The sequence below is a fragment of the Caenorhabditis elegans genome, chromosome III (assembly GCF_000002985.6).
Source record: "Caenorhabditis elegans chromosome III".
Lineage (NCBI taxonomy): Eukaryota > Metazoa > Nematoda > Chromadorea > Rhabditida > Rhabditidae > Caenorhabditis > Caenorhabditis elegans.
In genome coordinates, this window is record NC_003281.10 from 3,612,923 (window position 1) to 3,635,999 (window position 23,077).

Consider the following 23,077-nt stretch of genomic DNA (forward strand, 5'->3'; position numbering starts at 1 on the left):
GTGGGAATGAGAAAAAAATAAATTTTGCACAAAAAACCACCAAAGAAAGCGAAAAAATCGTGATTTCTCAATTTTTTTAAACTTCCCTCCAAAATGAGACCAATTTATCTTATTGGTTCAAAAGTGGGCGGAGCGAATCGCTGATTGGTTGCAGTTTGAATTCAGCCAAAATTGAAAAATCGCGTATTTTTTCATTTTTCTTTTGTGGAATTTCTAAATTTAAGACGATTTCAGATTTTTAGAAGAAGCAAAATCACCGCTACTCCACTCTTAAAGGCAAGGAATTTGATCGGGGGGAAAAATGGAAAAAATGGGAAAAAATCATTCACAAAAAAATGAATAATTGCACAGATATCTTTTGGTTTCGCAATTTTCTAAAATCAATTGATATTAGCGAATGCAGTGGGTTGTGGCATGTGATGGGCTCCGTAGGCCGGTGGATGCATATGCATTTGCTGTGGATATCCATTCGGAATACCGTAACCCATTTGATGATGTTGAGCTTGCTGCTGATGTTGCTGTTGAGCCTGTTGATGTTGTTGGGCTTGTTGTTGTTGGTGTCTGGAAAATTGAGCTTATTTCAGAAACATTTATAGGTTTTTTTTTACCAAAAATGTTCAAATTTCAGTTAATTTTCTTTTCGGAATTTTCCAAAAATTGGTTGAATTTCACCTTTTTTTTTTTGATTTTTGATTAAAATATGAGTATCGAAAAAACGTTTTTAGAAAAATCCGATAATTTTTTTAAAATTACTTTTTATGGGGTTTTAAAATTTTAATCTATGCTCTATTGAAAAAATTTTTTATGCTAGATTATGATCAATATCTAAATTTTTAAGTCAGAATTACACTGGTTTTTTTTTGTAATTTTTTATTTTTGAAAAAAAATTAAATCTCCCGAATTTTATCATAAAAAAATGTAATTTGCTTTGTTATCAATAAATTTTAAATACATTTTTTTTCAAATTTCGATAGATTTCTCGAATTAGATTATTTAAAAACTTTGAAAAATTTCAGAAATTCAATGAAAATTTAATGAATTTTTCTCGATTTGGAAAAAAAACTCACCGAATCTGCTCCATTCTCTGCATTTGCTGCATATAAGCAGCCTGCTGATGTGCCTGCGTCGCAAATTGTCCACCTCCATTCATTTGATGATGTTGCTGCATTTGTTGTTGTTGTTGCTGCTGCTGTAGAAGCATCTGTTGTCGTTGATGTTCTTGTTGCTGCTGCTGTTGTTGTTGCTGCATAATCTGCTGCCTCCTTTGCTGTTCAATTCGTTGCATTTCCTGTTGCTGTTGCTGCATCAATCTCATCTTATTTTGCTGCTGTTGAAGCTGAGCAATGTGTTGTGGATTCTGAGCTGGTGGTGGAGCCGTCGACGGCATCCGATCGCCATTCATTTCCATCGGAGACTGCTTCGTTGGTGATTCGGAGGATGAAAAGTCCAGTTCGGCTAGAAATGTGTCGTAGGTATCCGGACCCAATATTGTATCAACATTGTATTGCTCCTGGAAAACGTAAAAATTAGAATTAAAATTGAGAACCAGCGAAAAGAATTCGATTTTTCGAAAAAAAAACTTTAAATTTTTTTCTGAATTTTTTAAAAATTTTCTAAACTTCTTTTCCGATTTTTCAATATTCAGGAAAATCGAAAAAAATGTCATTTTTCGATTTATTTTTTTGAAAAATCGGACTTTTTTCGATGACATCCTTGTCATTGGGGAATTTTTTTAAAGAATGTTTGCTAATATCACCAATTATCACAGTAAAAATTTTTTTAAAACATTTTAAAATTATTTTATTTACTTTCAAAAAGTGGTGAAAACTCAGTTAAAACCTGCAGCAATGCTCGAAATGTCTCAAAAAATTCCATATTTTTTGGACAAAAATTTCAATTTACACATAGTTTATAGTTTATAAAATCTGTCTGAAAATTTTGAAAAATCGAAAATTTATTGGAGTGTTTTATTCTAAATTTCGACCTTTTTTAAATGTGACAACTCTGATAGAATGATTGAAGAAAAAATAACCATTCGATTATTTTTTGCAAAATTGGTTTTTAAAAAATCAATTAAAGTTTTATAGAGATTTTTTACAGTTATTTTTGGTCATAATGACCCATTTTCTATTTTTCAAAGCGAAATTTCAAAAAAAAATTAGTTTTTCAAAAAATCAAAAAAATTTTCGTTTTTCAAAATTTCAAAAAAAATATCTGAAAATTTTGTCCACTTTTCTATTTCGCATTCAGAAGAAAATTATTTTTTTTGTTGTGTTTTTTTCTTATCGACGAAAATAAACAAAATTTAATTTTTTTTTAAATTGACTTTTTTAAGTTCGATTTTTCAATTTTCCAGAAAATTAATATTGAATTTGTCTTGGAACTATTTTTTCTTGATAATTGTGACATTCATCATATTTTTTTTCAAAATTTCTAAAAAATAAAAAAACTCACAGCCACAGCAAGCGCCAACTTATCAAACCATTCGCCTTCTGGAACAGCCAAATTATTCTCGTCGACAATCGGCTGGCCTCCACTCATCGGTGAGCATGTCATATCCATTGTCGCATTTCTAGACATTCCACAACCATTTCTCATTTCTGCTGGACTCGGTTGATGCATTGAAGAAGCTGGTGTTGGGACTGAACGAATAGAATCAGCAGATGATGTTGATGGCATTTGATGATGAATTTGTTGCATTCCAGTCATATGATGATGTTGTTGTTGCATCATAATATACTGTTGTTGTTGGGAATGATATTGTTGTTGCATCTGAAATATGGGGCTTATATGGGAGGTTTCGGTAAATCCAAAAATTTTATTTTTATTTTTTTAATCCTTTGAATATTTGGACTTTTTTGTTCTTTTTTTCAAAGAAAATTTTTCCTTTAAACCTAAAAATTATTTGATTTTTTTTTCTGATTTTCCGCTAAATCGGAAATTTGCAAAAAGATGTTCAGAAAATTAAATTTAGTTTATTTTGATGGGAAAAAATATAAGAAAACATAAATTACGTAAGCACAAAATTCTGAGAATGCGTATTGCACAACATATTTGACGCGCGAAATATCTCGTAGCGAAAACTACAGTAATCCTTTAAATTACTACTGAAGCGCTTGTTTCGATTTACGGGATCTCGATTTTGGAAAAGTGTTTTTATTCGTTTTTCGTATTATTTTCTCATTCTCGGCCTAATTTTGATATTCTACTGTTAAATAAATGATTTTAACTCATTTCAAAAATCGAGCCCGTAAATCGACACTACAGTAGTAATTTAACGAGTTACTGTAGTTTTCGCAACGAGATCTCAGAATTGTGTGTTCCCGTAATATATTTTGTTTAAAAAAAAAAAGAAAAATAGCCGTCATTTTAAGCTATTTTTCGAAATATCTGAAAAACAAAAATTTTCGATTTTTCAAAAAAATTTTCTCCAAAAAATGAATATTTAAATTTCTATCTAAACCAAGGGTGTCATCGAAAACTGTTTCTTTTTACTTTTCAGGGAAAATTTAAGAAAAAAAATTGAAAATCGAAAAACTTAAAAAATTTTTAATTTTTCGATTTTCCGGAAATCGAAAAAAAAACTGTTTTTTGTTTCAATTTTTTATAGGAAAACCTTATTTTCTTCTAAAGTATGAAAAGTGGTCTAAATTTTATGCAATTTTTCGAAATGTCGAAAAAAAATTTAGATTTCTTATTTTTCTAAAAATCGAAATTTTTTGGTTTTTCTAATAAGTCGAAAAATAACTCAAAATTTTAGATATTTGTTATCTTTTTAGGAAAAAAATAGTATGCTTTCTCTAGTTTTTTCTCATCGAAATAAACACAAATTTGATGTAAAAAATGTTTCTGTTAATTTTTAAAAATTTTTTTTTTTTTCGATTATTACATCCTCACAAAATGTCAAAAAATGCCGAAAAATGCCAAAAAAAAAAGCCAAAAAATGCTAAAGAATGTTTTAAAAATTGACATTTACCAAATTTAAAATTGGTGTTTTTTTCTCATTTATTTCAAATTTTTTACCTGAAATTGCATTTGTGGTTGCTGCTGACCCATCCAATGTTGTTGCTGTGCTCTTTTCCATTCTTCTTCACTTGTCGGCGGTGCTACAACTACATCATTTCGTCGTTTTCTATTCTCAACACTTTGTCCACCATTCCTGGATGAAGTTGGAGCTGATGTCGATGCATTCATTGCTTCTTTATTCTTTTGTTGTTCAACTCTCTTCCGTTCTTCATCTTCTGTATATCTATTAAATAAGTGTGCAGTGACTGCTCGTTGATTTGCAATCATTTCGGGTCGGGCTTTCTCGTAATTTGCACGTGCTAGCTCTGATCGTTGACGATGAAGCTCCTCGCCCGAGTGGAATGCGTTGAGGTCGCCGATGGTTCTGAAATTAAAAAGAGTTGATGTTTTAGACTCGAGGATTTGAAAATAGATATTACACGAACACAAAATTCTGAGAATGCGTATTGCACAACATATTTTACGCGCAAAATATCTCGTAGCGAAAACTACAGTAATCCTTTAATTTACTACTGTAGGCCTTGTGTCGATTTACGAGAACGATTTTTGAAATGATTTGATATATCGATAGAATGTCAAAATTAGGAAAATAATACGAAGAAACAAAGAAAATAGAATAATGCTGTTAATATTTGAAAAAAATTAATTTCAAAAATAGATCCCGTAAATCGACACAAGGCCTACACACAGATTACTGTAGTATTCACTGTTCCCGTAAAAGTGAATTGAAAACTTTCGTTGTTTTTTTTTTGGTTATTTTTTCGCGTTTATGGCGAAAAAAGCGAGCAAAAAACAAAAAGCTAACAGAAATACTCGTAAATTTCAAAAAAGTTTGACATTATCTCAAAAAATATTAAACACTCGTAATTGGAACTAGAATGTAAATTTGTTTGAGATATTTAAGTTTTTTAAAAGAAAATGTAGAAAAAAATACAAAATTTTCAGTTTTTCCTGAAAATTCGAATTTTAAAAAAATTTTGAAGAATTTTTCTTCTTTTTTCTCTTCAAAATAAACCTACTTTAATAGATATAGTTTCTGTAGACTGTTTCGTGAAAATTGTCATTTTAAATTTTTTTTAAACACAATTTTAATCAAAATTTCGGTCGCTTTTCTATTTTTTTAAAAATTTTCTATAATAGACAAAATTAACGTACGTTTTATTTAATTTTTTCCACATTTTTTTTAAAAAAATCCCGAAATTATGATAACTGCTGTAACACAAGTTGTACAAAAAAAATTTTTTTTTGAAAGTTAGATTTGTTATTCTTTTTGTAAAATTTTTAAACAATTTTGAGTATTTTTTTAGGTAAAAAAAGTCAATTTCTAGTCAAAACTCGACAAAATTATGAATTCCAGTTGAAAAACCAAAGAAAAATCATATTTTTCAAGTCAATTTTGGAAAAAAAAAGTTAAACTTTGAATGGAATTTTGAATTTTTACAATTTTTAAATAAATCTCTATGTATAAAACTTACGGCTCGTCTTCGGGATTTGGCAAGTTATCATTCACAAATGGAGCTGTCGGTTCTTCAGGTGGAGGTGAATGTGTCGTCTTGCTTGTCGACGGTTTCATTCCGGCGACACTAAAAATATCATTTTTTTGAAGAAACTTGCTAGTGAGATTCTCAAGAAAAGGCAGAGCACGAAGAAAAAGACAAGACTCTAGTCAATTTCAAACATCTGATGGTGCTTGTTATTAGGAAAAGAGAGGAGCAACACAAAATCTTGGAGCCTCCTGGAAAGAGTAGGAACAAGAAGAAGAAGAAGAAGCAGGAGGAATAGAAGAAGAATAACGGCGTGAGCAGCACAAAATGAATGAGCAAAATGGGGCGGGTTGAATGAAGAAGAAGAAGACGGCGTAGGGGGGGGGGGGGGGGGGTGAGGAGTGGCGAATTGTGCACAAGAAGAAGGAAAAGGAGAAGTATCTTGAATTTCTGAGCACATAAAGAGCAAAGAGAGCGGACCAGAATGTGCAGTCGCACTTTGTTAAACATCCTTAGTTAGGAAAGGTTGGATTTTCAAATTACGGGGGTTTCAAAAGTAGGCACAGAAATGCCTATTATCTTGCAGACACTATGGATTATCACACAGCTAATTGTAAGTAGGTGTCAAACGATTTTTTCCGGCAACTCGGCAAAATGGCGGAATTTGGCATTTCTGGCAAATGGGCAAATTGCCGGAATGGAAAATTTTTGGCAAATCGGCAAAATGCCGGAATTGGAAACTTTCTGCAAACCGGCGAAATGTCGGAATTGAAATTTCTGGCAAATCGGTAAAATGCCGGAATTGAAATTTCCGGCAAATCGGTCAAATACCGGAATTGAAAATTTCTGGCAAACCGGCAAACCGGCAATTGCCGTCCACCCCTGGTGTTAAACACCTTCAAGGCGAGTAGGCTATGCCTTGAGGCTACATCTACAAAACTGCCCATTTCAATGTAGGACCTGAGATACTACGTGACAGTTGATATTTGTCGGCAAATCTAGCTTTCAGCAAATTGAATTTTCAGCAAGTTCATCAAGGATCCATCAAGGTGTTCTCAATAAAAATAGAAACTATTTTAAAATCAATCCAGCCTCCTCTATTTCAACTGCAATATCATACCAAAACGGACAGTTCTGTAGAATTGCTGATAAGTTACAGAAGTAAGACTTTTTCAGAAAAATTAAAAAATTGTAGGAACCTGAGAGACTCGAGGAGCATGTCCATTTACATTACAGACCGCCGTTCACGAAGAAAAAAGATACGTACAACATATATACATATATGCATGCACAGACACACACACACACACATGCAGCTTCGCGGCGACGACCGGCGGCGGCGCCATGCAAAAAAAATCGGGGCGCCGATAGAGAGAACAGTGAAAGAAGAGAGAAGACAAAAACGACAACGAAGCGAACGCGAGACGACCGAGATAATGTGTAAGACGAAGAGACGCAGAGTACATTGAATGGGGAACGCGAAGAGAAGAGCATCAGAAGTTTGCAACGACGAGATGGGGCGAGAAATTACTAAATTTTGAGAAAAAATATTGAGAGGGAAAGGAGAAAAGCCTGGATCATCCAACTCCAAAAAGAGAAGAGCGGTTGGTTTCATGTGTGTGTGTGTGTATTTTTGGAATAAAAAAAAGGAAAAGGGGTGTCTCGATGCGTTTAGTGAGTGTGTTTGTGTGCATGTGGGTATGCAAGTGTTTCCTACATATGTGTGTAGCTTGCCCGGAATCCAGCAGCACACGTCACGAGGAATCAGGTGAAGTTAGGGTTCGCACGTTCGAGCAAAGTTATCCATAAATTAACACGAATTCTTTGCAATCGGAAAGACTCTAACAAAACTTCTTGGAGTAATTTAAACTCTAGTTAGAGACTGTTCGGATGTTATAAAAGTCATCCCGTTGATCTTCTCGTCGCACACACACACACTGATCTACCAATAGAGTGCAACAAGAGGACATGCGCGGTTTGGTGGGCTAGATGTGAAGCGACCGCCCTGGTGATCACAATTCGCTAATCCTTCTCAAACAACATGTGTTGCATTGGAGAAGTGTAGATAAGGTGTTGTTGTTGTTATTCGGGTTGTATAAAGAAGCTTATTTTAGAGAAGAAAGAGAAGAAGATACGGAAAGCTGGCTATATGCAGCACCAACCTCTTTCCAAACTGATCGACTTTCTTTTTCTTCTTCTCCTCTTTTTTTTTGTGCTTCGTTTCTTCTAAGGGCAAAAGAGCACACACACATACACTCTGTGTCGCCTCCAAGAGCCATATCCTTTTGGTAGAAGGGCCGCTTGGCGGTCGGGATGAGATACTACCACCACCACCATCACCACTACCAGCCGAGTGTGCACTACTCCAAGACACACACACAGAGGACGGACACACGAAAAGAGCGACATACGGGGGGCCGCGTATACCCCCACACAACCACCACCACCATCACCGCTAACGCCGTCATCATTCGACCAGTGTTTCACTTCTTGTCTCTCTAAGTCTCTATTGAGGAATACTCTGTTAAAGTAGAAGAAGACGACGACGTCAGTGACGACGACCCGACCGGCGAGTAAAGAAGGAGAAAAAGAGAGAAAATAGTAGAAGTAGGAACAGCGGAAAGTGTAAGAAGCTGTGAAGTGAGATACTACATACTAGTAGAAGAAGTATTCAGTGACCCGCAATTGCCCTTTCGACTTCTTCCCCCATTAAAAAGGCATAATTCGTAGTTTCGATTCCACTTATTATCCATTATCGCCGACGTTGTCATAATGTGTTCGTTAGATGATGATGATACGATGAAAGTGAGACTTCTGATTCGATCACTCAAAAAAACAATTTCAATTTTCGAAGCGAGCCAAGTAACCAACTGATAACCAGGTCTGCTGCCGAAACATTCGGAAAAAAAAGACAAATGGAAAGGAAAAAAAGGAGAAAAAGAGAAGAGAGGAACGCGCCAAAACATCATCATTTTCGGCGACAACAAAATGATAGTGAGTGTGAGGAGAAGGGCACTGTCAATTATCGATGACATTTTAGGTGGAAAAAAGTAATTTCTCTTCAATAGATCGGGGACATTTGCCTCCATTACTAGATCATCAGTTTACGCGAGAAGCACGATTGGAAGACATATACGAAGAGTAGAAATAAATGAGAGGCGCCCCGCGCGCGATCATCGAAAAGGGGGAACCCGATGGCGGTCACCAGAGCGGTGTCCGTCACCGATGAGGAATTGGAGAAAAGATGGTGGTAGTGGCCACCGCCGCCGCGCCTTCATCCAAAATAATTCATCGTAGATAGATAGAGAGAGAGAGAGACTACAAATCGGTTGTGTTGTGTTCTTCGGGCTTTCAAGTCACCGCATCGTTCCGCTTTTGATTGTCTATGTCTCTTCAATGCAACTTCGTTCTATACTGAATGTGTGTGTGTGCACGTGTAAGAGAAGTCGGTTAGGATATATCATAACATGTCGTTTTTTCCATTTTAACTACCGAGATAGCCACATGGAAAACATACAGCTCAGCTTCGAAATGTATTATACCACGAATTTCGGGACGTTAGGATCTACGTGATCTTTCATTTGCTTGAACTTAGGGCTTCCCTGGAAGGCAGGCGCGGTGTCAGGGCCTTGCGCCTGCCTTCAACCTACCGCCTTACGCCGGCCTCTTGTCTTATTTCTGCAATATGGCTTGAAGTCAAAGGCTTGGTGTTCCAATTACATAGTGCGAAAGGTAGTTCTTCCGCCGCGGCCGACACTTTTCGGGTCCACGCCACACCATACAGAAGGCGCGAGGCAGGCGCGGCAGGCGTTTGGCGCCTACAAGGAAGCCTTGCTTGTACTAATACAACATGGGCCTGATACATCAAAAATTTCCAGAAAGTCTGAGATCCAAATGGTAACTTGGAACTTTCGAGAATTCGTTTGTTTGTAAAAAAAATCCAGAAATAAGCTCCGCCCATTTCTTGGCTACTCAAGTTGATTCTCCTTTTTTGGAATATACATTCCTTGATCTACAGCTTCCAAAAAGCACGACTTGCCTCCGACATCAAGGAAGAAAACAAAAAAAAGCGAAAAGCAATCAGATTTCAATCTATTCTCGAGAATAAATAAAAAACACTAAGAGAACGAGGAGAAACATGTTAGTTGTCCGGTTTCGGAGAAAATTGAAACAAAAGCTGAATATGAGAAATTTCTATATTCAAACTTCCATAAATTTCACGAGTAGTCATAAAATGACGTTGTTGTCTGACAGGAGACACTAATCTTTTAACTTGACAACCTAGTCTCTTCGACCACGTCACTAGATTGTGCCAAGAAATTTACGGAGTCGCGCCGCTCTTTCTCGTGAGCAAGAAGAGAGAAGGGAATAAATAATAAAGCACCGACAACGAAAAGGAGTGTGTCTCGTAGGATGTGCTGGCGAGAAGAAGAAGCGGCAGCAGCAGCAGCAGCTTCGCGAATTAAAAAAACAGAATGACGAAGCAGCAACCACCTCCTCCGCATTGCTGAAACAACAAAAAAAGGAAGGACTTTTTTCCGAAGAAATGTATCTAAACCCATTGTGGGAATAAGCGAAACGAAACGAAGAAAACGAAATAGAAGAGAGGCATATTTCTATACTTGATGCGACGAGCGTTTTTCTCCGTGTGTGTTTATAAACGCACAGACACGCAATCTCCCGTTGTTTCAAATGTCTTCGAGTTGCTTCTCCAGACCGGTGTCATCCACTAGAGGGGCTTCTAAAACCGTTTTTCAACTGGCTATGATGATGATTAATTGGTGGAGCTCGCCGGAGCCAGAAGCGACTAACTTTGATGATGCTACTGATAAAAGGATGTGACGGATGAAATATGGGGTTTTCCAATAGAAAAGCTCGAGTATAGAAAATCAAAAATTCAAACTTTTGCAATTGCAGAGACGGAAAAAAATTTGTGGCCGAGTTTTACTTTTTCGCGGCCACGTAACATAAAAAAGGTGAAAAGTCTTCAAATTCCATGATTCTCAACTTTGGAGTGAATATTTTTGAAAGCCATCCCTGTTATATTTTTCCGAGAAGAAATGAATATTTGGGGAAAAAGTTGGTTCGCAAAAAAAATAGGAAGCCACATGTTTTTCTCGTCGTCGTTTTCTGGTGGCTCGGAACTAAACCGCAGAATTGGCGCACGTGTTTGTTTGTCTGTTTTCCTTCTTAAAGATTATAAAAAGTGAAACATGCAACTGAATGGTCACTACTTGTTGTTTCTATCCACGGAGAGACATAGACGGCGTCAACGATCAGGTCGTAGTGGGCCACAAAACGAGGACACAAACATAAACAAACTCGTATCTGACTGACTGGTTGAAGAAGGAGCAAAAAAGCGATACGGAGAGCGGAGAGATAGCGAGAAGGAGGTCATAATCGTGGCATCCTCACCCAACTGTATGCGGGACGAAGAGGAGGCCAAATTGCAACAATAACAAACCGTGATCGCCTCGTTGCTGCTGCAGCTATGGAGCGAGCGACGAGAAGACGGATGGATAGTATGGAGACACACCGCCCGTAAAAGGGAGAGAAGGAGAGAGACAGGAAGGAATGGACACTGTACGAGTTATATGCAGCGAGCCGATGGATCGATGGATAGTGTGTTGAATATTGAGAGACGCAGCAGCATGGCAAACGACACCTGCACGTGTTTGTGTATGTGTGTGGTACACCCTCCAAAAAGGGCCGTCATAATCGAAGAAGAAGATGAAATTGCCGAGAAGGAGGTATTAACCGGATCAACTCAATTGGCATACACAGGGAAGATTCGGGTACTTTTGATGTTGGAAAATGGTCTGGAAAGTCTAGATCTGGAGAAAAAGTTACTGTGCAAAATAGAGAACATAACTTGCTATATCCTGAGAAAAAGCATTGTATGAACTGTTGGATCTGATAGAATCCCAAAAAAACTTCAGTTAGACTGCTCGGTGGCTCAAACTTCACGTCAGCACTGTGAAATGAAAAGTTGAGAAGTCTTCGTCTAAATTTCCGCAATTCTCGTAGATCTAAGTAGATCAACCCGAAATGGGACACTCTCACACCAAGTGAAGCTTGCTACTCAGATATCTTTTACGTTATCGAAAAATTGTTAACTGATGTCTCTACAAAACTTTGAAAATCTAAATTTTTATAGCAATTTAATTGTACAAACCATGGCAGAATTAATTGAAAATTTAGAATTGTAAAATTACAATTCTTTCAAAAAATTGGTTAATCTGACCGATGGAGAGTTCTGACTACTAAAACCTACAAATATGGATACGATAGCCAGGTGTCCTTCATTTTCAACTTGAAAAAAAAAAGTTTTTCACATTACAAAAATGGACGAATCCAAAAAAAAGCGAGTTGCAGGTGTGTGCAATTATGACACAATGCCTCTTTTTTTGGAATGAATATTCCTGGAACTGAGCCAGTTATTGGCAGCCGGTAATTATAGAGGTCACAGGTGGAACCAGAGGACTTGAGATAAAATCTAGAGCATTAGAAAGAAGATTCTGGAAATTGCAGAGATTCGAGGCAGGGGTGGATGGGAAACGATTTTTCACGGCAAATCGGCAAATTGGCAGAAATTAAAATTTCTGGCAAACTGGCAGAAATGATAATTTCCGGCAAATCGGCAAATTGCCGGAATTGAAATTTCCGGCAAATCGACAAATTGGCAGAAATGAAAATTTCCGCCAAATCGGTAAACCGGTAAACTGCGAGAAATGAAAATTTCCGGCAAATCGGCAAATTGCCAGAAATGAAAATTTCCGGCAAATCGGCAAATTGGCAGAAATTAAAATTTCTGGCAAACTGGCAGAAATAATAATTTCCGGCAAATCGGCAAATTGCCGGAATTGAAATTTCCGGCAAATTGGCAAACCGGCACATTGCCGATTTGCCGGAAAAACGGCAATTGCAGAAAAGTTTCGGCAAATTGTGGTTTTGCATTTTGGAAATATGAGAATTTCAATTCTAATCGGCAAAAACAAAAATTGGCAATTCGCCGGAATTTAAAATTTCCGGCAAATCGGCAAACCGGCAAATTGCCGGAATTAAAATTTGCTTGAAATTTCTAAATTGCAAAAATAATTAAAATACCAAAATTTTGCAGAGCACTTCAAATTAAAAAAAAAAAAACTTCACAATGAAATGCAAGTTTTTAGGTTCAAATCAATTTCAATCTTCTCAATTTCATCTAAGAATTTCACTCAATTGTCTCACATAGACATTTACACTGAAAAGTGCGGACAGGTTATCAAAAAGTCAGTCAAAAGGACGAAAGCATTGGAGGTGCGTGATGAGAAGAGGCGACAACGACCACATAAATGATTTGGCAGTTTAGTCCCGGACGGGCGCCATCGTCGAATTTTAATTGGTTCCGTTGTCTCTGTCGAAGTGAAGGAGATGGAGATGGATGAAATATTGAACAAAAAATGAAAAAGTTGGTGAAATTTAGATTGCATTTAGATAGAGAAAATGAATATTTTTGGGTGAATTCTACTTCAAAAATTTCTAGGAAAAGTGTGTGTAAATACGGATAATAGGAGTTTTCAAGGAACACTGTCTAGGGTCAACTTCTCAAAAAAGAAAATAATAATATATTTTCAGAACCAATTTTAGAAGGACAAACTAGCTCAATTTTCGAGGTTTCTCGGCAATGTTACAGGCTTTTTCTTAAATAGAACAAAAATTACGCTTTGAATGGGAAATGCACCAAGAATTGGTGAAAATCCTCGGGGAGTACACGAGCTGCGTAAATCGACACGAGGTTTTTTATAGACTTTCATGGTTTTTTTTTTCAAAGTTGGGAATCATGAATCACACCAAATGTTACAAAAAAAAAGTATGTGATTTCAAATTTTTAAATTGAAACTATTTTCTCCTTTTGAATTTTTTTGTCAATATTCAAAACAATATTCAATTTTTTCAGCAATTTTTCGGGAAAAAACATTTAAATTTTTTGGCATTTTTTAGTGGAATTTTTTTGTTTTCTGCTACCAACAAATCTTAAAAGTATAAAAAATTTTATATTTTTCTCGCTAATTTCAACTTTTCATCAAAAATTATTGTGTATTTTCAGCAAAAAATTTATTTTTATTTGCTGCAAATTTTGCTGGATTTTTTTTTTGGTTTTTTAAACAAAATTTGATTTTTTTCAAATTTTTTTTTATCAATAGAGTGATTTTTCTTGGTAAATTTAATTTTAATTAAAAAATTTCAATTTTCTTAAATGCGATTTTTTTTCCAAAATTTTTTAGCAAGAGAGTAGTTTTTCTTGGTAAATTGTATTTTAATTATATAGTTTTAATTATCTAAAATTCAATTTTTCAGGTAGTAAAATCCAGTTTTCTATACGAAAAAGCAATTGAAATTTTTTTTTCAAAAGCCACTGGAAGTTGACAAATTCGGCAAATTGCCGGTTTGCCGGATATCAGATTTGCCGGAAATTTTTAGAAGGATTTTTTATAAGACGGAACCCTGAAAACTGTGCTTTTTTGATATTTTTTCCTATTTTTTTATTTTCATAGAATTTGCTTATTTTTTCGGAGTAAACATGTAAAATTGAGGCAATTTTTAGGTAAATTTTTTCCCGGAAAATTCAAAATTAAAGAGAAAACCGCACCTTGGCTCCGAAATAAACATCTCCTCAATCACAAAGAATTCCGAGAGATCATCCATCGACACATATGAGAGTTGATGCCTGAAAAAGAGCCCAAAAATTGGAGTCTCTGAGACTTTCATACATTTTCCGCTTCATATATTTCTTACTCGCGGGGATCTATCCACCAAGTTGTTCAACAAATTTCAAGAAACAAATATTTTGGATAAATTTTGTTGGAAAAAAAACTCTGGGGGTACACAATGAAAAACAGAAAATGATAAAGAGATAAATAACAATTAAAAGTGAATCCTAAAGAAATAAAAAACAAAACAAAAAAAGAAGAAGAAAAATCCTATTCACTATTAAAAGATAGAGTACCGAAATCAGATTCAAAATGTCCCAAAACTTTCGAATTTTATAATGAAAAGTTCCGAAAATTTCTCAAAAAAAGGTTTTCGCAGTTCAAAGTTATGGAAAAATTCGTATTTTCAGCAAAAAAATCAATTTAAGGTTTTTTTTTTGGTTTTTAATCTAAATTCGATTTTTTTCCAAATTTATTGTTTATCAAGAGTCGTTTTTCTTGGTAAATTGTATTTTAATTATCTAATATTCGATTTTTCAACTAATTTTCTACACCGAAAAGCCTAAAAACTTTCGGAACTTGTTGTTTATTTAATTAACACCTTTTAATACATAGTTTAATTAATTTAGATACATTTTCAATTGATGGGTGCACAAATTTTATATAATTTTGTGCGCTCTCAACGAGTAAACGCGTAATATATTACTAAAATATGCATTAAAAGGAAATAAAATTAAAAATTAATTCCGCATATTGATTTTTGTTTCGGTTTTTTTCTGAAAAATAAATCAAAAATTCTGATTTTCTTTGAAAAAATCAAAAATTCTCAGATTTTCTATGAAAAAAAAATTGAAATTTGTTTTTACTTTCCCGGAAAAATCGAATTTTTTAAAAATTTTCTCCGAAAAAAATCGGAATTTATTACATTTTCTCAGAAAAACAAAATCGAATTTTTCAAAATTTTCTCAAAAAATCGCTTTTCTCTGAAAAACATCGAAATTTTTTGAACCACCCTAAATTTTTTTTTTGAGAAATTTTCAGAACATCTCATTGCGAAATTCGGGTTAAATTTCGGTACTCCACCTTCAAACAAAAATTTAAAAAAAAATTAAAATTAAAGAGCATTCTGAGCAGCAATCTGTTCCTGTTCGTGAAGTTTGTGAACCAATTTCTGTTTTTCCGTATTGAAATAATCAGCGAACCACTTCAAATGTTCCCGCTTCTTCGCTGCTGTCATATATGGATTCTTGGATAAACCAACACAAACCAAATGCATAAAATGAGCAATTGGACCAGATTTCGGGATACCCAATGATGGTAAATGTCTCTCCAAGAATACGTGATCAATGAATGAAACATTCGATTCATCGCCCATTTTGAACTCATTATCGATTGGATATTCCCATTGTTTTCCTTTTGTTGTCCATTCGATTTGTTCTTCGAAAGAATTTGTTGGTCCGAATGAGCCGTTGGAAATTCTGAAAAAAAAACGGTTTTTTTAAGGTGGATAATGGATTTGAATGATCAAATAAGTAAAGAAAATTATAACATTTTTCTACATTTTTCCAATTTTTCTTTCAATTTTTCAACACAAAAAAATGCCAAATTTCATGAATTGATTGACTTGAAACATTTTCTATTTTTCGTTTTCCTTTTTTGAAAATCAAAAAAAAATTGTTTCTCGATATTAGTTATTTTTCCGATGTTTCAATTTTTGATTTTTTTAATTAGCTGAATTTATGATAATTTTTCTTCTTTTTAAATGACATTTTTATGTTTTTCATCATCAATATGAACAAAATTAGATAAAAAATCGATTTTGATGGTTAATTTTCTGATCCAATTTTTTTTTGGATTTTTTAGAAAACCGGCAAAATTTCGTTAGTTTCCGTGAAAAAAGGAAAAAAATATCGATTTTTATATAATTTACATAAAATTTCAGACAAAAATCACGAAAAAACGATAATTTCAGCCGGAAAATGCGAATATTTAAAACAAAATTTTTTTACAAAATTGAAAATATCACGCAAAATTTAGAAAAATCTTTCAAAATTTTTAATACTTAGTTTTTCTGATAATTCACTAGTTTAAGCTAAAATCTTCGTTTTTGTCAACTTTTTCGCACCATAGCGACTGGAAATTGTTTTTATAGAATTATGAAGAAAAAACCAACGAAACAACGTTAAAAATTACCAAAAATGTGTGAAACAAATCGCTGCAAAACGGAAAAATTGAGAAAATCTGAGATTTCAGCTAAAATTAGCAATTTTTATCAAATTTCGGGATTTTGAGCCATTTGATTTCATAAATATCTACCTTGCAGCTCTTTCATCCCATTGTTTCCAGAAGCCAAGGGAAAAATCTTCATATTTTTCGCCCTTTTTCCAGATTCCTAGAGGCTTCTGATTGAACAATTTAATAGCATCATTGTCAACTTTCACAGGTTTACGAACAGCACTACTAATCAAATCATCCTTGTAAATCTTTTCCATAAATTCCAAGGCCATCGTGAACAACTTCTGATCCTTCTCACTTCTCTCCGTCTCTTCAACTTCTTCTTGTTCCACCTTTTCTCTAACATCATTTAGAAGAGCTTTTCGCTGCTCTTGGAGCTTTATCTGTGCTTCATTGACAATTGTCTCTGATTTGACACGAGCTTCTTCTGTCGTGAAGCCACTTTGAACTGCCTGATAGAAAATCTCTTTTCTGAGAAGAACAAGTCCTCGTTTTTCTTGTCGAAGTTGAGCGGATCTGGAAAAAAAATGAAATTTGTCACGGATCATTGAAAATGGCTCACTTGGGAGGAAGCTTCTTCTCAACTTTGGCATCGCCCGCCACATCGGCAAGAAGTCCGATAAGTGCCTGATCATCGAGCATTTCACTGCTTGCAGAAGCTGCGGCAGCATCAAAACTCGCTTTTTCGTTTGCTACTAATCGATTGATCAATGTATTTTTTAGTCTGCAAAGTTATATTTGAATCTTTTTTATTATTTTTCACCCTACGATTTCTTTTCGGAGCCATTCTGCGGGTGAATATTATTCGCTACTCCTTCAATCGCATTCAGCAAATCCTCATCAATCGCGTCTTTTGCACCTTTCTGGAAGAAACTGGTTTAAAACTTGAAAAATGAGCCGGAAAACTTACACCATCATTTCCATCGCCCGAAGCTGCGCTGGACAGCAATCGAGGTTGTCTTGCACCGCCAAGTCGAACAGCTATTGAGCACAGACTTCTCAGCATCTGAAAAATCAAATAAAAATAATATTAAAGACTTAAAACTAGAAAATATTGACGAAAATTGCTCGAAAAAACAGCGAAAAACTTAAAAAGAAATATTGGCTAAACAACACGCGGGTGCGGGATTTCGGAGTATCGTCGTGTGTACTCCTCTCGGGGTTAGTTTTTTTCTTCTTTTTTTCTCCGTCTGCCTGCATTTTCCCGCATTTTCCCACGCCTTATCGCTATGTTTTTTTTGACAATTTGTGTTCTTTTTGATTAAAATGTTTCTTATCTGAAATCAAAATGTTATCATTAAATAATATGTAATAGGAAAAAAAACAGAAAAAAACAAAACATTTTTTAAAAAAGATTTTTAATTTAAAAATCAGATATTCTAATAAAAAGCCAATAACATTACGCATCTTTTAGAGTTCTTCTTTTGGAATTAATTGCCACAATTTAGATGTCCTCTACCCGGCCCACTGAAGCTGTAAACTTCCGATTTTCTTCTTGCATCCATCTCCAAACAAATTCCCGTAGAATCTAAAAGCGTTCGGCAATTGTTTATTCCTTTTATTGCAAGAGTTCTCTTCTTGCAATGAAATTGATCGGTCAAAACAAAACATGAAAATGTGCTGCTGCTTCCCCCGTTACTCAGCTCTGCGAGCCCTCGAAGCCGCCGGGCGGTGCTTTCTTTTTTCCCCTCAAAAAGTGTACGAAAGAGAAGGAAAAGAGTCCCAGTTGTCCAGTGTACTTGATTCTTTTTTTTTCGCCACCAAACGTCTTCAGAATATTTATTTTTTGTGGAGCTTCCTATAGAAAGCTCCCCTCCTTATTCATTATTCCGTAGGCGGATTAAATTCGAAATTCAACATTTAACCACAAAAATTTGAATATTGAAGAAGTGTGAATTTTCGTCTCACTTTCTTCTTTATTCTTATATCTCTTTTTCCGTGACGTCTCATCTTTCTGCTTAAAATAGAAAAAAAAGAAAAAGCGTTGTCTGTTGGGAAAAAGGTCGAAAAAGAGGCAGTCAGTTACATAATTAGGTTTTTGTTCAGCAGCTATTGGGCTCAAAGCCCTTTTTAGAGTTCTTTTCTGTCTTCACTCTGCAAGTAATCTGCCGTCATATTCATATTTTCTTCATATTTTCTTAGATCTACCAGTTTTCGCAGTTTTTCTTTCGAATTTTTAGCTTCGTTTTTTGTACTGATTGGCAGAAAAAATTTATTATTTCCTGTTTTAAGGATAATTAAAATTCGAATCGCTCTCACAATAAGAATTCTTTATAAAATAAATACTTCTCAGCGTTTACTTTTGCAATTTAAAGCATAGTTTTTCTGGAAATTTAGCTGAAAACATGTTTAAAGGCGAAGTAATTAAAAAAAATTACTCTATAATACTCAAAATGGCCACGAAAGACGTATTAAAATTTTCGACCGAAAACCAAAAAAAATCAACTTTGCTTTCAAACGGGGCAAAACGGAATATTTTCATGAAATATTCTGTTGATTTTTCATAAAATATTAAAACTTGATCGATTTTTCTCATTCTTTAAAAATTGTTTCGCTGAATCTGAGTTGAAATTTTTTTCAGTTTTTTTGGTATCGAAAAACCAAAAAATCTATATTTCCCAAAAAAAGACATCCCTGATTGTGTCCTCTTTAAAATTTCTCAAAAATCGAAAATTCATTCTAAAAACGCGGAATTAACGACCAAAATGTGACAAAAATGTGTATGATTTCTTTTTTAAAAAATCTTTTTAGCTGTTATTTAGGAATTTTAGAAGAAAAAAGAGATTTTGGCTAGATTTTTTATTTGCCGGTTTGCCGGAAATTTTGTTTTTCGGCAGCTTGCCGATTTGCCGAACATAAATTTGAAAAATCGTTTGCCACCCACCCCAGATGCTTCTTCACTTCACCTTTATAGTTTTAGAAAATAACGAAATTGTTCAATTCGAAGAGTTCTACAGTAATCCTAGTAATCCACGCGTGGTCCATTAAGTCTTTCTCATAATCTTCAAGAATATGTGTTATCTCTGTGTTACATCTATTGTAACTCGAATGAGACTCTTCAAAAGCTCCTCAATTATTCGACACGACACACACATTCTTGCTCCGTGGAGCAAGCTCTTCCTCATAGAGCAGTCGCTTCCAATTAGAAGCTCTCTCTCTCGAAGAGCTCTGTATGATAAACGTTGTTTGACGCACACAAATGTGAATTTCAGAATTTCAAATTCATGACTGCTTCGTCACCAGTCACTCAGCAGAGGAGGCCCCTCTCGAACAAACCCTCGTGGGAATGGTTTTTCTTCCATTTTTCGGGAGAGAGAGAGAGAGAGCTGGCTCGCTTTCGCCTTCATTCCGAACATTGCAAACATTGACCGATCCGTTTTTCCATGACTTATTGTCTTTTGGCATCGATTACGCAACATTCCGGTCATTCTCTTCGGCGAAAAACATAAATTTTTGGCAATTTGCACTTTCTAAGCTTTTGAATTAAAATGAGTTAACATTTTTGGCATTGTCAATTTTTTAAAGAAAGAAAATTCGACAGTTCTCTTAATCTTTTCCAATTCGCGAGTTGCCGAATTTTAAATAGTCGAAAATGTTTCGAAAAAAAAATTTTTGACATTGCCAAATTTAAAATGTTTTTTTTTAAAACTTTTTTATTAACTTTTAGAACAAATTTTAAAACTTTCGGCAACTGTCGATTTTTGAAATTTTCAAAAATTCGATAATCTCGTCAATTGTCGCCTGATTTTTTGAAAACATGAGGAATCTTACTTTTTGTTAGGTACTCGTAAGTGTTTGTACAAACAAATATGACTCAATGCGGGCACTCCTGACACTGCCCTGCTGTTCCAATATTTTCAATTGTGCGCAGTGTTTCACATATTACAAGCCAAAATGTTACAAATTAGTCATTTCGTCAAGCTACCTGTTTTATTCCTAATTTTTCTGAATCATGGTAGGTAATTGTTTTTCTGGTTAAAAATTATTGCTTTTATAGAAGGGGTGGGCGGCAATTGCCGTTGGATTGCAAATAAATTGCAAATTTTTTTGTGGACAAATTCGGCAAATTGCCGGTTTGCCGATTTGCCGGAAATTTTTGATTCAGGCAATTTTTGCTGATTCTGAAATTTCCAAAAAAAAATGCGCAAAATCACAATTTGCCGTTTTCCCACCAAATTGGCAATTTGCCGATTCTCCGGAAATTTTCAATTCCGGCAATTTACCAGTTTGCCGGAAAAATCGTTTGCCACCCACCCCTGATTCTTATAACGATTTGCCGGAAATTTTTATTTTCGGCAAATTGCCGGTTTGCCGATTTGCCGGAAATTTTGAATTCCGGCAATTCGCCGATTTGCCGGAAATTTTTATTTTCGCCAAATTACCGGTTTTCCGGAAATTTTCAATTCCGGCATTTCGCCGATTTGCCGGAAAAAAAAATCATTTACCACCCATCCCTGCATTAAATTTTTTGGAGAAACTATATTTTCCTGGGCTCTTTTGTATTGTTTCAACTCGCGTATCGTATTCCTCCGCTGTAGAATTCCGCCAAGTGGTCACACCACTCAAGTGGGAAACTGATCTGATAATAAGACACTCGATGCACTCATAGGCTTCTCGTTATCAGCAATTTATGATAACATAACCAGATTATTCTGTTGATCAAATATTTGGGTCTCAGTGGACCATTGTACTTAGTACTCTCTTCATAGTACATTTTCCAATACCACTCATCCATTTTTAATCAACTCGGGAATGCACTTTTACTTGGAATAAAGGTTCTTTGCACTAACCATTCAAAGTCTGAATAATTCTTACTTTTCTTTCTTTCTGGTGTAATCATCTCGTCACGTTCCGTCAACAAATCCCAATATGTATTTGGTCCCAGTTTTATAAGAAACTTGATATCTGGCTCCTTTTCATTTGGCTCTTTTTCCGTTATAAACATCTCATCGCATGCCATTTTCCTCCATGGTTTTCTTGTACACGCCTAATCAAATTAGGCTAATCGTTGGTGAATGGGAAGGGTGAATCCCCTTTTTTCTTGCCTATTCTCCTTCATTACTCAGTCGTCGTCCTTGCCGTCTCAGCTCGAAATAGTGCCTAATTGATGAGACCGATCCGGTTTTTCTTTGTATCGCTTCGGTTGGTGGTTCTGACTATGAAGTCTTATAGGCGAAAATTGTATTGAGTGTTCCGTTTTTTTTTCTAGAATTTTTGGAATTTGACTCAAAGTGTCAACAACGAAAGTGATTCGAAGAAATCGAAATAAGTACTGAAAGGCAATAATTTTTATTTTCTTTGCAGTCTCCTCTGCTGCATGACGTCATCCTCTTCTTCCAGGCCTTCTTGAATTTGAACTTTTGATGGGTCCAACTTGCTGAATTGGTCTCTGTTTTTATTTCTATTTCTGGAAAGTGAAACAATTTGGGAGAAAATATTTTTTGGAATTTTAAATTAAATATCTATAATTAGATTTTATAGTGAAATTATTCCTTTGCATAGTAGAAAAAAAAATGTTAGAATTGCTCTAAAAAGTTTTTTAATTTTAGAATCTTTAAAAATAATTAATGAGCATTTTGCTGTAAATTACCGGAAATAGACCTCAATTCAGAAAAAAGTGAAACCGAAGTAGTCACTAATCTCTTTAATTGAATTCCCTCGAAAATGGCAACCAATCAGCGATTCGCTCCGACAACCAATCAGCGATTCGCTCCGCCCACTTTTCAACCAATCAGCGTATTCAAGCTTTGTCTCATTGGCTGGAGAGTGGGCGGAGCGAATCGCTTATTGGTCTGGCGATTCTCATTTTGGAGGGAATTCAAATAGGGTGATTAGCGTTTTTTAAAGTTTGAATTTTCATTATTACTCGATTTCTTCTTTTTTTGTAATATTTTAAGGAAAATTTTTTGAATTCTCGAAATCTCCAGGCGTACTGATTTTGAATGTCAATGAATTCTGAAAAACCCTAGCCATTCGTATCAGGGGTAGGCGGCATTTCGGCAATTTGCCGGTTTACCGGAAATTTTAAATTCCGGCAATTTTTGCCGATTAAAGGTGCAATTCTCAAATTTCCTAAAAAAAGAAGTCAAAACCACTATTTGCCATTTTTCCGGCAATTTTTGTCGATTAAAATTGAACTCCTGATATCTCCAAAAACTGTGCGAAACCACAATTCGCCGTCTTTCCAGCAAATCGGCAGTTTGCCAAAATTTGCCGGAAAAATCGTTTGCCAAGTGAGTCGTATAACTTTTGACCACCCAGTTTGAACAAGAACAGCTGACGAAAAACTTGTTAAATCTCCGACTCTCACAAACTACATTTGAACAGACAAAAACCAAAATCAGATTTGTATTGGTATCTTTTTTTAGTCACCAACCCCCCCCCCCCCCCTATGACCCCCCTTCTATCCTTTCTCTCTCTCTCTCTCTCTCTCTCCTGCTCTCTCTCTCTCTCCTGCTCTGTCCATTTTTCGCGCGCATGTCAAATAGGCACCGCCCTCTTTTTGGAAATTTCCTTTTTTTGCATTTGTTCGCGCGCTCTCTCCCCGTGGACACCGTCATTTTCACGTCAAACTGTCACTTTTGTGGCGATCCGGTGAAACGTGAACACCTGTATTCTCAATATTCCCATGCAAAAGTG

General features: G+C 35.2%; 2 protein-coding genes, 1 long non-coding RNA gene and 2 other non-coding genes across 6 annotated transcripts; 2 read left to right on the forward strand and 3 right to left on the reverse strand.

The window, feature by feature from the left end:
- Window positions 1-28: 28 nt before the first annotated feature.
- Window positions 29-14,220, reverse strand: sel-8 (Protein lag-3). 2 transcript variants are annotated; one of them, NM_001384056.2, is made up of 6 exons: window positions 14,143-14,220; window positions 5,502-5,609; window positions 4,024-4,390; window positions 2,455-2,772; window positions 1,068-1,510; window positions 29-561 (listed from the first exon to the last, which is right to left on the reverse strand). In NM_001384056.2, the coding sequence occupies exons 1-6, from the start codon at window positions 14,196-14,198 to the stop codon at window positions 381-383; spliced, it is 1,473 nt and encodes a 490-aa protein (NP_001370114.1). In that variant the 5' UTR covers window positions 14,199-14,220; the 3' UTR covers window positions 29-380. The 2 variants fall into 2 exon arrangements, with proteins under 2 accessions (NP_001370114.1, NP_001021195.1); NM_001026024.4 differs by lacking the exon at window positions 14,143-14,220 and having other exon boundaries at window positions 296-561.
- Window positions 8,598-8,722, forward strand: C32A3.7. The gene has a single exon (NR_052195.1). It is a non-coding gene; the product is annotated as an Unclassified non-coding RNA C32A3.7 (non-coding RNA).
- Window positions 14,221-14,311: 91 nt separating the features above from the next.
- On the reverse strand, window positions 14,312-17,450 carry mrps-31 (Small ribosomal subunit protein mS31). The gene is made up of 5 exons (NM_065335.5): window positions 17,349-17,450; window positions 17,207-17,301; window positions 17,001-17,162; window positions 16,520-16,954; window positions 14,312-15,681 (listed from the first exon to the last, which is right to left on the reverse strand). Exons 1-5 carry the CDS (start codon window positions 17,442-17,444, stop codon window positions 15,318-15,320), a joined length of 1,152 nt encoding a protein of 383 aa, NP_497736.2. The 5' UTR covers window positions 17,445-17,450; the 3' UTR covers window positions 14,312-15,317.
- A 2,082-nt stretch (window positions 17,451-19,532) lies between these two features.
- Window positions 19,533-19,686, forward strand: C32A3.6. Its single transcript, NR_052196.1, has one exon. It is a non-coding gene; the product is annotated as an Unclassified non-coding RNA C32A3.6 (non-coding RNA).
- A 396-nt stretch (window positions 19,687-20,082) lies between these two features.
- Window positions 20,083-22,866, reverse strand: linc-95. Its single transcript, NR_101803.1, has 2 exons — window positions 22,811-22,866; window positions 20,083-20,892 (listed from the first exon to the last, which is right to left on the reverse strand). It is a non-coding gene; the product is annotated as a long non-coding RNA linc-95 (long non-coding RNA).
- Between the last annotated feature and the right edge of the window lie 211 nt (window positions 22,867-23,077).